At 32.7% G+C, this 15,976-nt stretch overlaps 2 protein-coding genes across 5 annotated transcripts; one reads left to right on the top strand and one right to left on the bottom strand.

Annotated features, from left to right (window-relative positions):
* Positions 1-241: 241 nt before the first annotated feature.
* LOC107406577 (uncharacterized) lies at positions 242-5,662 on the bottom strand. Of its 4 annotated transcripts, XM_048472002.2 has the most exons (13): positions 5,469-5,662; positions 5,227-5,299; positions 4,445-4,769; positions 3,602-3,635; positions 3,482-3,517; positions 3,247-3,346; positions 2,656-3,097; positions 2,520-2,568; positions 2,322-2,447; positions 1,436-1,540; positions 1,188-1,279; positions 948-1,101; positions 242-805 (listed from the first exon to the last, which is right to left on the bottom strand). In XM_048472002.2, the coding sequence occupies exons 3-13, from the start codon at positions 4,738-4,740 to the stop codon at positions 539-541; spliced, it is 1,701 nt and encodes a 566-aa protein (XP_048327959.2). In that variant the 5' UTR covers positions 4,741-4,769; positions 5,227-5,299; positions 5,469-5,662; the 3' UTR covers positions 242-538. The 4 variants fall into 4 exon arrangements, with proteins under 4 accessions (XP_048327959.2, XP_048327958.2, XP_048327963.2 ...); XM_048472001.2 differs by lacking the exon at positions 5,227-5,299 and having other exon boundaries at positions 5,469-5,661; XM_048472006.2 differs by lacking the exons at positions 5,227-5,299; positions 5,469-5,662 and adding an exon at positions 3,716-3,951 and having other exon boundaries at positions 4,445-4,585.
* Positions 5,663-8,474: 2,812 nt separating this feature from the next.
* LOC107406575 (stemmadenine O-acetyltransferase) lies at positions 8,475-9,953 on the top strand. Its single transcript, XM_016013719.3, has one exon. The coding sequence runs from the start codon at positions 8,523-8,525 to the stop codon at positions 9,951-9,953; it is 1,431 nt and encodes a 476-aa protein (XP_015869205.3). The 5' UTR covers positions 8,475-8,522.
* Positions 9,954-15,976: the final 6,023 nt, after the last annotated feature.

Raw genomic sequence — 15,976 nt, 5'->3', positions numbered from 1 at the left:
GTTATAAATAGTGAGATTGCAAGTTGGATATCTGGGTTGAGCATGCATAAAGGCACCATGAGGAACATAGTAATAAAAGGTTGAGATATGTCACTCGGCCTCTATTTTAGAATAAGATTTGTGAAGCATCATATTCAAATGTTCAAGCCATTGAGCATTGTTCCGGTAATAAGTTATTTATAACTCAATAAGCATAGTGCACAACTTAAAAAAAAAAGTCCTGAATGGTTGAAAAGACGTCTTAAACCAAAAGGGGTATTATACCCAATGAAACCACATTACAATTTCCAATGGACTAATTCAATAAATGTAACACAAACATCTTCCGTTTCAATCAGATTACAAGACTACACCAAACGATCAGAACAACATACTTCCTGCACCTTTTTCTTTCCTTCTCTGTTTAGTGACAAGTTCATTCAAAAAAAAAAAAAAAAAAAAAACACTAAACTTTGGTTTAGTAAGCAGTCTACTGGTATAAGTTAGTTTCATTTCTATACAAATCTGTAGGCACTTTCAGAACAAGATAAAACTTTAACTAGAGCTCTAATTTTATTTGGGTGTCTTGAGCATCTCTATTCTCCATAACCTTCATCGGGATGTCGGTTAACACCACTGTTCCACCATTATAACCATCCATTAGCAATTTTCCTATCTTTGATCTCCACTCTGAGATCTCCTTTTCATTTTTCCGGTCATGTACCACTCTATTGCAGTACTTAAGCATTGTTCCCAAGCCGCTATTAGGTACCCAACCGTATTCCATTAACACCTTTGCCTCGCCTTTGGTCAAGTCTTCTCCAATCTTTTACCAAAGATTAACAGGTGTAAGAAAGAAGAAATTATTACTGATAATGTACAAATGATAATGCTATGACAGTAATTAATTAGAAAGTATAAAATTGATACAGCCAAAAAAAAAAAAAAAAAAAAAAGGGAATTATCACCAATAATGGTCGGTTCTCAATTAGAGAAATCCTGCTGCAACTGGTAAGCTTCATGGCAGTGACCAATCGCTTAATCTGCCAGTCAAGGGGTAAAGAATCTACTAGCTCAAAGAAGTATGTCGCATACCCATATTCAGGACGTTCCAGCACAAGTCTGCAATTAAGAAACACCTTCATGTCAAACCCATCTAGTTGAAATAAAGAAAAAAATTTATAACTTATTTTCCAAAAATAATGCACCTGTTATGCCTCTCAAAGACAAATATAAATGATTGGAGATCTCGACACCAACCCCATTCAACAGGCCATTTCCTAAATTGCAGATACCTTGTCTGTGCAAATGAGAAATACAAATGGGACAAATTAGGACAAGAAAGGTATAGTATAAAAACTAATAGGAAAATACACAAGTAAAGCAAGTAAATTAACAAAAAGAAGTATCGTGCTCACTGTAAGAAAGTTACAGGTTAATAAACGAAACTTGGTACCTGCTCCACAAGTGAGAGTAGACAAGCCAAACAATAATTGGCTCTTGCTCCCTTAGCATAATGCAGGGGAGCAAACTTTAAAAAGGAGTTGCGCTGAATGAAAAGCTGTCACATAGAAACTCAAATTAGAGGCATACTAATGCTTATGGAACAAATCAAATGTCTTAGTTAAAAAAGTCAAAGTGATAACAAATCTAATAATTGCTAGACTTTTCTCAAAATAAGAACATAAGTTCTCCAAGCACTGAGCCAACCTTGTGTAAATTAAAAATGAGAACACATGCTACTCATAGATTCTTTAATAACCAAGGAACAAAATAAAATCACTGAATTTCATTACCATTACGATATTTCTTTTTGCATTTTTTAAAATTCTTTTTACATTCTTTTGGGGGACAAGGAACTAAACTTAATTGACAAGAGCATAACCATTCAATCTGTGAATAATATTATAAAAAAGATGTATTATCCACATGATTATTAAAACTTTAAAACCTCAGAGGCACAAAATATAATAACCTAATCACAAAAGCAATCCTGCATCAAAAATCAATCATAGTGTAAATAATGCGTTGTTACTACGTTTCACAACAGGAAGCAGTTTTCAAGGGCACATGCAACATATAAATAATTGAAAGTAGTTGAAATATTATTTAAACCTCAAAGGTCGCGACTTAAAGTAACCTAATCATAAAAGCATTGTAATTCAAACATCAGTCACAATGTGCATCATGAGTTATTCCTCTTTTTCCAAATACAATGCAGTTTTCACATAAACATACATAGAGTCAAAATGGTTTAAAGTTCAGTTACAGAAAAGCCACTTACTAGAAATAGTTGCTACAAGACTGAGATAAGAAGAAGCAATATCAACATCGTTGCTAACCTTTGATATCACAGCCTGAAGATCTGTAAAACTGTCTTCACTAGAAGACTCATCTATAGCTTCGTCACTCTCCATTTCTCCATAGAGCTTCATCTCATCAACTGATACTCCTTTGTCAACTAAGACCTGCTAATTCACATTTGAATGAATCTTGATCTGTATCATACAGGAAGTTTAACAGAAGCAATCTGATGGTACCTGCAGGAGTCCAGGAGCATCTTCCTCCAGAGCTGTTTCAATTGAATCCCTGAAATAATTTGACCTAGAGACCATAAATCCTATTGGAATGAAAAAGCATACAATAAGTGAAAAATATAACAAAAATCATTTTTACGTGGCAGTCTTCTTCCTTTTTTGAGGGCGACCAAAGCTTGTTGGTTTAGCAGATTCTGAGCCAATTCTGCTATAGTCTGTGACAGAAGGCACATATTTCTTCAAGCATTCATGGTCCTTAGGCATATTTAGCTCGAAATCATCTCTTGACCTGAGTAGCTTTATTCGATCTCCCAGATACATATGATCCACCTCATCTCCATTAATTTCATTGGAGATTTCTTGTTCAATCTTTACAGGAAATTTGCTAATGGAAAAGTTACTCCTAGCATCCCTATCCAAGTTGTTGATGTTACTATCATCAGAAGGTTCATCTTTGATTTTAAAGATGGTTGACAAAGATGAACCATTGGTATCATTTGTGTACATTGGCCAATTGTGCTGTCCCTCACAAGAATTTAACTCCATGTCCTTTCTTTCCGATAAGTATATGCTATCATCACCTGGAACATCACTATCATAAGTTTAATTGCATTTTAAAGATTTATTGATCACTCGTCGAAGAGAAACCAACAATAATACCATTGTCAAATTAAATAACGAATTTTTACAAAGAAAGGCATATTTCTCTCAAGAATATCATAAAACTGACCTTTGGCCAATGAAAATTCTCCATTAACATTATTATTTTCTTCCTTTCCTTTATCAGCATGCTCTTGTGTAAGGTTTTCCAACAAGGCTACAGAGCTACCCTGTGTAAGCAAAGTTACAAGCAACTCACTAATAAGAGATAAAGGCATACAACTTATAGTAGACACCTACTTTTTTCTACCAAGTTGATATAGACACATGTAAACAACACCTAAAAATTCTTAAAGGAAAGTAACCAGATTCCAAAGGCATAATCTAGCATGCTGCATGATCTGCATAAAAATGAGCTTACTTGAGGTATAAATGAAGATGTTTATTTAGAGAAGTTTTATAGAAATAAAAGGAGAGGGTATTACCTCAAGAACTGGTTTTTTCAACCCCAAATATTTCCTGCAGAATAAAATTTCAAAATAAGATTCAAATGTTTGCTTGGCTTGTAATGCATGGAAAGTTATTTACATGTTACATACTGCAAAACAGAAGATCCAATACTTATTTGTCGCCAGAATGATGTGTGATGTGCAAGAAGAGTGGAGAGTCTGCGAAATATTTATTCCTTCATTTTGATGTGGCTTCTCATCAGAGATGTCATAGGTGAAAGAGGCTGATTTTACTTGGGAGTTCCCTCAATCTTGTCACTTGGTTTCAACTAGTTATTTTAAGGGAAAGAGGCAACATCCTTTGGAAGTGTGCAATGCTGGGTTTGCTGGACACTTTGAATAAAACATATTGAAAGGATTTTTGAAGAACAATACCAAGATATGCTACTATTTCATGATACAAGTAAGTTTTTGGCTTCCTACACTCCTTATGGGCATCAATATAAAGAATTTAAGAAGATACCTACTTTATGATACATTTGAATAGGAAGAATATTTTGAATTTCAGTTTCATTATTTTACTTTTGATAAATAAATGACAGATAATTTCTCAGACTCTTTCTCTTATGTATAATTTATACCTCTTATTGATCATATTATAAAAAATAAAAAAAATAAAAAAATTCCCTTTCCCATCATGTGAAATTTTTCCAATAGTATTAGTTGCATAGAAGAAATATAAGCCCGCATTTGGGAAGATGCAGGAGGACATGAATTTTAAATGAAAAAAATGGAGAAAATAAGGCATGTATAGACAACACGGTTTTATAATTTAGATCATGGAAACGGCTATATAAATCATGAACGACAAAACTGCACCTCGATAGCAGAATCATCCTTTGCCGCTCTTTCAGTATAATGTGATCCAAATAATCATCATCATCATCCAACTGATCAGACTTAAACCCTGGCACATCAGCACCAGAAAAGCTATTTGCACCATCTCCAATTGAACACAACGGTCCGTCAGGATTTTCAACTTTTACATCCTCGAGAACCGCTGGCATTGTTGGATTTTGGGGCAAAGCCAAAACACTGGTATCAACCTTCCCTTCTTCTTGAGCAACATCATCATTACAATCAGTATGCAGTATCTGCTCTGAACAGTCACTCATATTTACTTTACTTACATGAAAGTCACAACCTACAAACATGCCCAAATATTGGTTAATTTCCATCATCTATCTAAACACTGATCAGCTGAAGATTTCCTCCATAACTTTACTATTTAAAACTTTTTTTTGCTCTGCCAATAGTACAATTCCTACTCACTGCCACAAGAAGCAGAGGCAAATGCCCTGCAATACATTCATATTCTATTAAGAAGATAAAAAGTAAAAGAAATCATAAATAAATAAAGAAAAAGTGAAACTTTAATTATATATATATATATACACATATACATATACATATACATATAATAAAAAATAAAAAATAAAATAAAAAACAGTTGCCCTTCAAGCTTCTCGAAACAGAGCAGTTTTCAAAAAACTGTTTTCTAATAAATTTTCATTATCCATTCCCACCGGACACAAATTTTCAAGTTAATGCCTTTGCTATCATAAACGTTTCCACTTGTAAAAATTACCCAAAGAAAATACCTCAAAGCAATGCCGGAAAATGCCTTGTTGCAGAATTTGACAAAGGGTCGAAGGAAATAACTTTGCTGGGTATCTAAAAAATCAGTAAAAATGGGAAATTTATCGGAAAAAATTGTAGGGTTCGGTGAAATTTGGGAAAAATTGAGAATTTCCATGAGAAATCAGCGAGACAAAAGTCGAAGATAGTTTCAGTAGCAAAGGGAGAGAGAAGAAAGAGAAAGAGAGAGAGAGAGATAATTTACAGTGATAGTGTTGTCGCAGAGCTGAAGAATATGTTTGCTGTTTGCTGGTTCTTGAAGAAGCTCCAACTGCTAATTGGATTCGCAACTAATTTCCAATTTTTCTTTTTTTTCTTTTTTTCTTTTTTTTTTTTCGTTTTTGCAAATCGGTGGATACCCAAAAAATTTGTAAATAGTTTTTTGGGTTTTAAATTTTGGGATAAAATACAAAATTCAAGGACTTTTTTTATTTAATTTTAAAGATCCGTCTTTTTTTATTGTAGTTCATTCCAAGTATGTATACCACTTATTTTTAATAAATCCATTCATTTTCACAAAATTTTGCCTTAAAAAATCAAAATTTTGAAGAAGTGTAATTAAATTCATTGCAACAGACGCTTTAAAATAAACCCCATCTTTTAATATAAATAATAAAATTTTAAATTGTTTTTAAACAGTACATTTCATTCATGCTCTTTATAAATATTTATTTTTATATTTATATTTTCTTTTTATTTATAAATTATATTTTAGATATTATACAAGTTTTCGTACATTGAAATAATATAATATTAAAAAAATAGAAATTATTCTTTTTTTATATTAAAATATCAAAAAAATTAATTCATTGAAGTTTTTTGAAAAAAAAAATTAAGGTTAAATTTTTAAATAAAAAATATAGAATAAGTAAAGAGTATTTATGAATATTTTAACATTATAAATATTTAAATATTTATAAAAAATATTTATTAAATAATAAGTATTAATATATATATATATATATTATTAGTTTATATATTTATATAGGTTATAGATGAATAAATTAACCATTAAATACATAAGTATATAAATAATTAATTAAATATTTTTATAAATAAATTTAATAGATATTTTAGTAATTTTAGCATTATTAATTTTTTTTATCATTTATAATAACTTTTTTATTCTAATCTTAAACTTATAATATATCGATATAGATATGAAGATTTATCAACTAAATCAAATTAAATTTAACAAATTTAATAAAAATTTATTTTTATTTGATGAAAATTAAACTAAAATAATAATAATAAAAAAAAAGCGCTTAGAAGGCAATGGAAGGCTTTTTTTTTTTAATTTTATTTTTAAGTTTGGGAATAGAATTTTGAAATGTATATAGATGAGATAAAACGTAATTTGTTATTTTTCTGACAAATTTTCAGTTGTAAACAATAGTGACAAGAAGGTCATATTTTATAAACAACGTCAGACCATGAAGTTTCTATATTTTTAGTAGTAATATATATATTTGCATCAATTTTATTATTTATTTTTGACAGCATCGATTTCGATTTTATTAATTGAATCATTCAAATCAACTTTGATTATTGTCTTAAAAGATTCAATTTTACATTACCAAAAAAGAATCAACTTTAGTTATTGTACTTAACTAAAAACAATCTGTTGTCAAAAGAAAAAAAAAATTAAAAACAATCTCAATTATTCATCTGATTCAAATAGTGACTAAATATTAACATTATCATATAAAATATTCTTCTTCATCTTCCTAGTTCCTACAAATTTACTTATCAAATTGACTAGATATATAGATTACATAAAAATATTGCTAATGCATCCATCAAAAAGTGATGACTAATGCTATTATGAGCTAACATAATTACTTAAATAATATATTACTCCCTCTAGAAGGTCTAGGTATTTGACACATCGATGTCCTAAGAGATAATAACCAAGAATATCAAGCAAATAATAATAATAATAATAATAACCAAGAATAATTAAAAGACGCTGCATTTGTTTTTTCAATTCAAGGATTTTTTTTTTTATTTTTTGGGTTGGGTCCTCGGTTTTGAAAGGAATTAACTAGCTATCAGGATAGGAAAATCAAACAAGTTGAGAAAAAATAATATATATATATATATATATATAATAAATGGAACAAAACAGAAAATATGAGCATGAAGAAGATTGCTAAGTATCATAGCTACAAAAACACAAAAACTTGAAGACTGATATGCATCGTATCTAAAAATTTTGATTATTTTATAAGTTAGTTACATTATTTTTTTAATTATTTTATAAGTTAGTTACATTATTTTTTAAATCAATCATATTAAATTGATTTATTATTTGTTCTCCTATTATATATTCTCTACATCTACAAGTAAAGATACTTGGAAATATAAAATGATAGAAAATATAATAGAAAATGCAGATGAAGACAAAGATTTTGAGTTTTAATTTATAGATAAGAAGGTGATCAATTTAAGCAAACTAGGTCAACTATATATATACGCGTGATTTGTATTTAGATGGAGATTTGACTATTAAATAATTAAGCATGGAAAGCATGCATAGTTAAAACAAAAATACAACATAAATTATTCTACTTTGCAAGAACATTAGTGAAGCAATCTTCTCATATCTCGAGCATAAATGTCGTTTTTTCAACTGAAGATTATTTAGGATTGGAGTGTTTTTTAGTTGAGAAGATTAAAAATAAATTAAGTTGTTTTAGAAATTTTAATTTAGAGAAACATGTAAAGCCCCTCATGAGTAAGCTAAGTATGTTATTTAGAGTGATATCATTGAAATATGGATGGAAAACGGTCCTGAGTGGCTACAATCTTTCATCCAGATTGAAAGTTATAATCATGTTTAGAATATTATAAAAACATACTTTATTTCGGGGGGAAAAAAAATAAAATAAAATAAAAAGAGTACAAGGAAGTGTTTCAACAAAACCTATACAATCTACCCTGAAAAGTAGCCAACATTACAAGAAAAACTTAGCTAATTAAAAAGAAAAGAAAGAAAAATACCACATTTAAAAATTATTCTATTTTGGAAACCATATTGATGAATAATTAATCTTCTCAAAGTCCAGGGAATCGGAAGTGTTTTAATTTATTCATTTTTCTATTATATACTTATGGATATATAATAAACGAATATAGAGTATACTTACACACCACAACAACAACAACAACACACATACACACACACAACAAAACAAAAAAAAAAAAAAGAGGGAAAAGCTCCATAGCCATTTTCTTTCTCAAAATACAAAGAAAATCGATGACGATGAGGGACATGAAGATAGAGATCATTGGAAGTGTAACCATAAAACCATCATCTCCAATTCCTCATAACCACAAAACCTTAAAGTTGTCTCTTTTTGATCAGCTTGCTCCTCCATCTTATGTCCGATTGATACTTTTCTACTCCATTAACAATAATGATGTGATCAAAACTACCACGGATCAACATCATCATCAAATTACAAGCCAGAAGCTGAAGAAATCTTTGTCTGAATCCTTAACTCTCTTCTACCCATTTTCCGGAAGAATCAAAAGTAGCATATCAATTGAATTAGGTGATGATCATGAAGATGACATTGGAGCCTATTATACCGAAGCTCGAATCCATTGCACTCTCTCAAGCTTCCTTGAACAACCTGATATAGAGGTGCTAAAACATTTACATCCAATTGATCAACCTCATGATCATGATCATCAATTTTCCAAAGATGCTACATCAATTCCTTTGCTTCAAGTCCAAGTCAGTTTCTTCGAGCGTGGTGGGTTAGCAATCGGTTTGAGCATGTCACACAAGTTGACAGATGCAGCAACTATCAGCAAATTCATTAGTGTTTGGGCAGCAATAGCTGTTGGATATGAAATTCCACTTGTGGATTTTGGTGCAGCTTCCTATTTCCCTCCAAGAGAACATATCTCTGCCTTTCAACCCCCTAGCATGATTGTCAAAGGTCCAAATAAGTGTGTTGTTAAAAGAAGGTATGTGTTCGACGGGACAAAGATCGAAGCTCTTAGGGAAAAAGCTATAAGTCAATCTGTGCAACGACCTAGCCGCGTTGAGGCTGTCACAGCACTCATTTGGAGATGTGCCATGGCTGCAGCATGGAAGAAATCAACAACATCACTAAACCAAAAAGATGCAGGGGATTCTTCGAAGAAGAAGAAGTCGATAATTATCCATCTCGTTAACATACGCAAAAGGGTCAAGACACCCTTTTTGGAAAACACTATGGGAAATCTTGTGCAACAATTTGCTGTAATGACAGATGAGAGTCAAATGGAGCTGCAAGATTTGGTTGCTCAGCTCAGGAAAGGTAATATAGAATTTGGTGAAAATATAGATAAGCTACTTGAAGGAGACAGATTGCTCGAAATGATTGATCAATATAGGAAAGAGAAAGAAAAGAAAAGTGGTACTAGAGATGTAGATGGTGAGGAGATGATGAAGCTGTATTCTTGCAGCAGTTGGTGCAGGTTTGGATTATATGATATTGCTGACTTTGGTTGGGAGAAGCCAATTTGGATTAGTAATACTGGTAGTACCAAAAACAATTTTTTCTCGCTGATGGATACCAAAGGAGGTGATGGGATAGAGGCTTTGATCACTCTAAGTGAAGAAGAAATGGAATTATTTGAGAAAGATCCTGAATTTCTTGCGTTTGCTTCGTCAAATCCAAGAGTGTTGTTATAAGAGAATTAATATGAATTTGTTTAACAAAAACAATTGTGGTTGATGAACTTGGTTCGATTTTCTAATCAATCTTCTGATCAAGCTTTTCATTATGGATTTTAGTCATATGTTGGTATTGTGATTTAATAATTATGCTGTCTTGTCTTCTAATTAGAACTCAATATAATAAAAGACTTTATAGATGTCTTCCAATTCCAATGCATGCTTTAATTTGTAAAATTAGTTTTGTATTCAAAGTCTCGAAAGTTTGAACTTGGGGATGTATTTATAGAATAATATATTGAAGTTACCAAATAAATATATCAAAATCTATATCAAATGTTACATGTTAATATTTACTGGATTATATTTAGTTATATATATATATATATATATATTTTTTTTTTTTTCAAAAATTCATTTATTTATAACATTAACAAATAAAATACTAACCTATAATATTTAATATATATTTTCATAGATTTATTTGGTAGGTCCCTCCTTCGTTACTCATTATTAATTAGGCCTTGAAATTAGAGCATGATGCTCGAAGGGAAGGCCGAGCTATATTGGGCTGATACTACACCGGATGGTCCAAATGGGCAGCATGGCACAGGTGGGTCCATGCGACTCCCATATGTAATGTTTAATACTTTCTTCCAGAGTATTTTGTTTAATTTCTTCTTCTTAATTTAACAATTTATATTAAAGACAAGAAAATAATAATAATAATAATAATTTCTATTGTTTGTTTGTTTTAGTTATTTGTAATGGTTTGACATATTAAAGTCACTACTATGGTAGTCTAGCTATTAATTCACTATCCTTTTTAGTAGAAGACCAAAATTCTAATAACCTCACCATTAATATTAAAAAAAAAAAAAAAAAACAGTTAGTGGTGTGTGTACATGGATGTCTAAAGCCCTTTTGGCTTTTTTTTTTTATTTTTTTTTTATTTTTTGTGGGCCAACAATATTGTAGCTCATTGAGGTTTATATTTCTAGGAATGGCAGTGGTGGTAGTGAACCAGTGCTGGTGCACATCGTCTTGTTCGGCAACCGCGAGGCAAGAAACCACCTGGATTTTGTAGAGCAGTGGCTTGTCACACCTTTGGGTTAAATGGGGGATTTCATTTTTACATACCCCAGTGATATGGGCCCTCTAAAAGAGTGAAAGCCTAAAACATGCACTCTCGGATCTGTCTTGGATGAGACGATTGCATTGCCCTGCATCTAAAACCAAAGCAGAAAGTGAAATTTGCACTTTATGTTTACCTATAGTCTATAGATATGTTAGTTGGATTTAGATGGCTCTGATTGTTACATAATTAATTAGCATGGAAAGCATGCATAGTTTATTATAAAATTACAACATAAATTATTCTACATTGTAAGGTTAAGCAGGGAAAAAAAAAAAAAACTTGTACTTTTTAGCATACCTATAGGTATGTTAGTTGGTTTTAGATTGGAGATCTGATTATTGCATAATTAGCATGGAAAGCATGCATTAGATAAGATATAAAAATGCAATAATAAACTGTTGGAAAATCAGAACAAACAAACAACACAAATCTTATCGAGGTTCGGCCAAGATAGCCTACGTTCTCGTTGCTCCGGCGAGAGCTTCTGATCTCTTATTAATCTTGCAGCAATTACAGAAAAAACAACACTTGTACACAATCTGGTTTTCACACAGAAAACACAACCTAAACCCGAAGCCCCTTTCTACACCCTTTCTACTTTGTGTATTCAATTTAATTCACTCAGAGATTTTTCACTAAGAAAAATGAATACAATAGAAGAAAATGTAGAACACGAATCTTGGAGCTCCTCTCTCTTTCTCAATCTTGAAGAAAAACTGGTATTTCTGTTACTTAGCTCGAAGAGGAAGAGTTCTGTGTATATATATTACATAACAGCTTCAAAACGACGCCGTCCAACTTATTATGAGGAGTCACTCAGATTAAGACACGTAGCTTGTAGTTATTCTGTTATAATAGGTTTGAAATGACCACTTTGTCCTTCTTTATTTCCAAGTAAATGAAACGATGCGTTTTGCCCTTCTGCAACTTATCCATCGAGTTTGAGAAATCACACCAGCTTAAGTCTTCTCCAAGTGTTGACCATACACACCAGAACTTTGCAAGATTGAATTTGTGGATTAAATCTTCACATATCTCCACGTAATCCTCAAATTCAACAAAACACAGAAGCTCATCACCATCTTAGCAAGATTTCTTCACAAATTAATCAGCCTGCTCCTATTCGAAGCAGGTTCTGTTAAACTTGCCAACAGTAAGCACTTTTGTTCCCATATCTGAAGGATTAAACTCTGTAGGGATCTTCTCCAATCTGATTACTTTCTGAGCTGTCATATCTCGAATGAAATGATATCTAACTTGAATGTGCTTAGATCTTTCATGAAACACTGGATTTTTACACAAATGTATTGCACTTTGACTATCTAAATACAAAGTAACCTCCTGCTTGAGTGCTTTAAGCTCTGTCAGTAGCCCTTTAAGCCAAATGGCTTCTTTTGCAGCCTTAGTTGCTACCATATATTCTGATTCAGTCGTTGACAAAGCCACCACAGGCTGTAACTGAGATTTCCAATTTATGCAATTTCCACACAAGGTAAATGCATAAGAGGACATTGACCTTCTCTTATCCCTATCTCCTGCATAATCAGAATCTAGATATCCATTTAGCTCCACTCCACTTGAATCCCTCTTATAAATCAATCCTTCACTCGCTGTATGTTTCAAATACCTTATAAGCCATTTTAAAGCTTCCCAATGATCTCGGCCAGGATTAGCCATAAATCTACTCAAGACACTAATGGCATGAGCTAAATCAGGCCTAGTTAAAATCATCACATACATCACTGATCCCACAGCATTAGAATAAGGAACTGCTATCATGTCTTCCTTCTCTTGCTCAGTTGATGGGCATTGTTCACTTGATAATTTGAAATGTCCACCAAGAGATACACTTGCAGGCCTTGCACCTTCCATTGAAAACCTTGAAATTACCTTCTGGATATATGAAGATTGCAGCAACTTCATTTCACATCTTGACCTATTTCTCACTATCTCTATTCCCAAAATCTTCTTGGCTGGTCCAAGATCCTTCATTTCGAACTCTGACTTTAATAAGTTCTTCACAATTTGTATAATTCTGCCATTTGGTCCAGTTAGAAGCATGTCATCTATATATAACAGTAGATACACTGCTTTATCTATCATAGGGTCTTTAAAATATAAACAGCTGTCAAAATTACTTCTTTCAAAACCAGATTTCACCACAAATGAGTCAAAACGTTTATACCACTGCCTTGGTGATTGCTTAAGTCCATACAGTGGCTTCTTAAGCAAGCATACCAAATCTCCACCTTTCCCTTTAATCTCAAAACCTTCAGGCTGCTTCATATATATTATTTCTTCCAATTCACCATGGAGAAAGGCAGTCTTGACATCCATTTGTTCTAATTCCCATTCAAAATGAGTCACTAATGCCAACATGACTCTTATACTTGTATACTTCACAACCAGTGAGAAAATCTCATTGTAGTCTACTCCTTCCACCTAAGTAAATCCCTTGGCCACTAATCTGGCCTTGAACCTCACTGGTTCAGATTTAGACATGCCCTCCTTGACCTTGTAGATCCATTTACAATCTACAACTTTTTGATTTGTTGGTGTGGGTACTAAGTCCTAAGTTCTGTTCTTATGAAAAGATTCCATTTCTTCCTTCATGGCTTCTTTCCATTTTGCTGATTCCTTAGATTTCACTGCTTCTTTGTAACTCCTTGGCTCATTATCAGTGAGCTCTTCGAATGCCACCAAGGCATAAGCTATGTAGTCTGCATAATTGTACTTCCTATTTGGTTTCACTTTCCTCTTCGCTCTATCTCTTGTCAGCAAATAGTCAAGTGATGCTATATTTTTGTTTCTTGTACTTGGTGACTGCTGTTGAGTGTGATCATCTTCAGAATCTTCATCAAACTGTGCAGGTGTTAGTTTTTCTGGTTCATCACCTCTTGCAGGTTCATTTACTCATTCTGAAGTTGGCCTTCCATCCAAGTCTTCACTATCTTGGTTTTCCACCTCAGGAAACAGATTTAAACTTCTTGTCTCCACTTTGTTGCTCATTTCATCACCTGCACTATTAGTATCTTTGCAAGGCATAGAATTTTCATCAAAAATGACATCTCTGCTAATAATGACTTTAAAACCTTTACTTTCTCTATCCCAAAGCCTATCGCCTTTAATTCCCTGAGGGTAGCCTAAGAAAATACATTTCAAACTCCTAGGTTCAAGTTTCCCTTCAGATTGATGGACATATGCAGCACAGCCAAAAATCCTCAACTTGCTATAATCAAGCTTCTTACCAAGCCACATTTGTTCAGGAGTTCTAAAATTTAAAGCTGTAGAAGGTGACAAGTTCACCAAATACATGGCTGTCATAATAGCCTCACCCCAAAACAGCTTAGGTAACCCAGATGACACTAGAATGCATCTTACCTTATCGAGTAAGGTTCTATTCATTCTTTCAGCCACATCATTTTGCTGTGGTGTGTATTTCACAGTTCTATACCTTAAAATACCATTTGACTTGCAAAAGTCATCAAATTCTCTATTGCAAAACTCAAGACCATTGTCTGTTCTTAAAATTTTAACAGTTTTGCTGGTTTGATTGTCAACCAGCAATTTCCACTCTTTAAACCTTGAAAAAACCTCATCTTTAGTCTTTAACAAGTATATCCAGACTTTTCTAAAATAATCATCAATTATAGACAAAAAATATATGTTTCCACTCTGTGTTTACAACCTAGCAGGTCCCCATAAATTAGCATGAACATAATCTAAGATAGATTTGGCCCTATTTGAGCTCAAATTAAAACTGAGCCTGTGCTGTTTGCCCAAAATGCAGGTTTCACAAGACTCTAAATTACTGACTACATCCTTATCAAAAACATTTTGTTTATTCAAGTAATACAGGCCTTTTTCACTAATGTGGCCTAATCTCTTATGCCATAAAGCAGTTTTATCAGCAGGTGAACTTATAGAAGCATTACTCGAATTGACTAATGGCTTACCAAGTAAGACATATAGGCCATTTTTCTTCTGACCCTTCATTACTACAAGTGATCCTTTGGTCACTTTCATGACACCATTCTCTGCTTTACAGGACAAGCCAGATTCATCTAACATGCCCAGAGAAATTAAATTTCTCTTTAAATCAGGCACATGCCTTACTGCAGTAAGAGTTTTAATGGTATCATCTACTAACTGTAGCTGCACATTACCAATGCCAGTTATTGAACATGATCGATTATTGCCTAACAAAACTTGGCCACCATCACATTTAGTATATGAGTTGAAACAACTCAAATAAGGACACATGTGGAAAGAGCAGCCAGAATCCAACACCCATTCAGTGTGATTTTGGCTTGTGGACACTACCAAGACTTCTGCAGGTTCTAAACCAGTGTAGGCCACTGCTAAATCTCCATATTCTTGACTCTTTTCTTTCTCATCTTTCTTCTTCTTAAAACAATTTTTAATAATGTGTCCCTCTCTTTGACAGTAATAGCACCTCCTACCCCTAGTTCTAGATTTAGACCTGAAATTCTCCCTAGACTTACTCCTGTGGTCACCATGACCCCAACTTCGAGTAGCACTTCTACCCCTCACAGTAAGTCCTTCACCTTTGGATTCAGACTTCAATTCCAAGTCTCTAGATCTAAGGGCACTTACAACAGTATCTAAGGTAAAGGAGTCCCTACCATACTTAATGGCATTCTTTACTTCTCTATAAGTCTCAGGCAATGAGTTTAATAAGATCACAGCATGATGTTCATCATCAAAATTAACTTTACAATTTGCAAGGCTTAAGATTAAATGATTAAAGGCATCAAGATTTGTGTCTAAATCCTTAGTAGTATCCATTTTAAAGTCAAAAAATTGCTCAAGTAAAAGAATTCTATCAGGTAAGGATCTTACCAAGTAAAGCTGTTCAAGCTTTTACCACATTTGAGAAGTA

The sequence above is a fragment of the Ziziphus jujuba genome, chromosome 4 (assembly GCF_031755915.1).
Source record: "Ziziphus jujuba cultivar Dongzao chromosome 4, ASM3175591v1".
In the NCBI taxonomy this organism is placed as follows: Eukaryota; Viridiplantae; Streptophyta; class Magnoliopsida; order Rosales; family Rhamnaceae; genus Ziziphus; species Ziziphus jujuba.
Note: the sequence above shows the minus strand (reverse complement) of the source record. Positions and strands in the feature narration are given on the sequence as shown.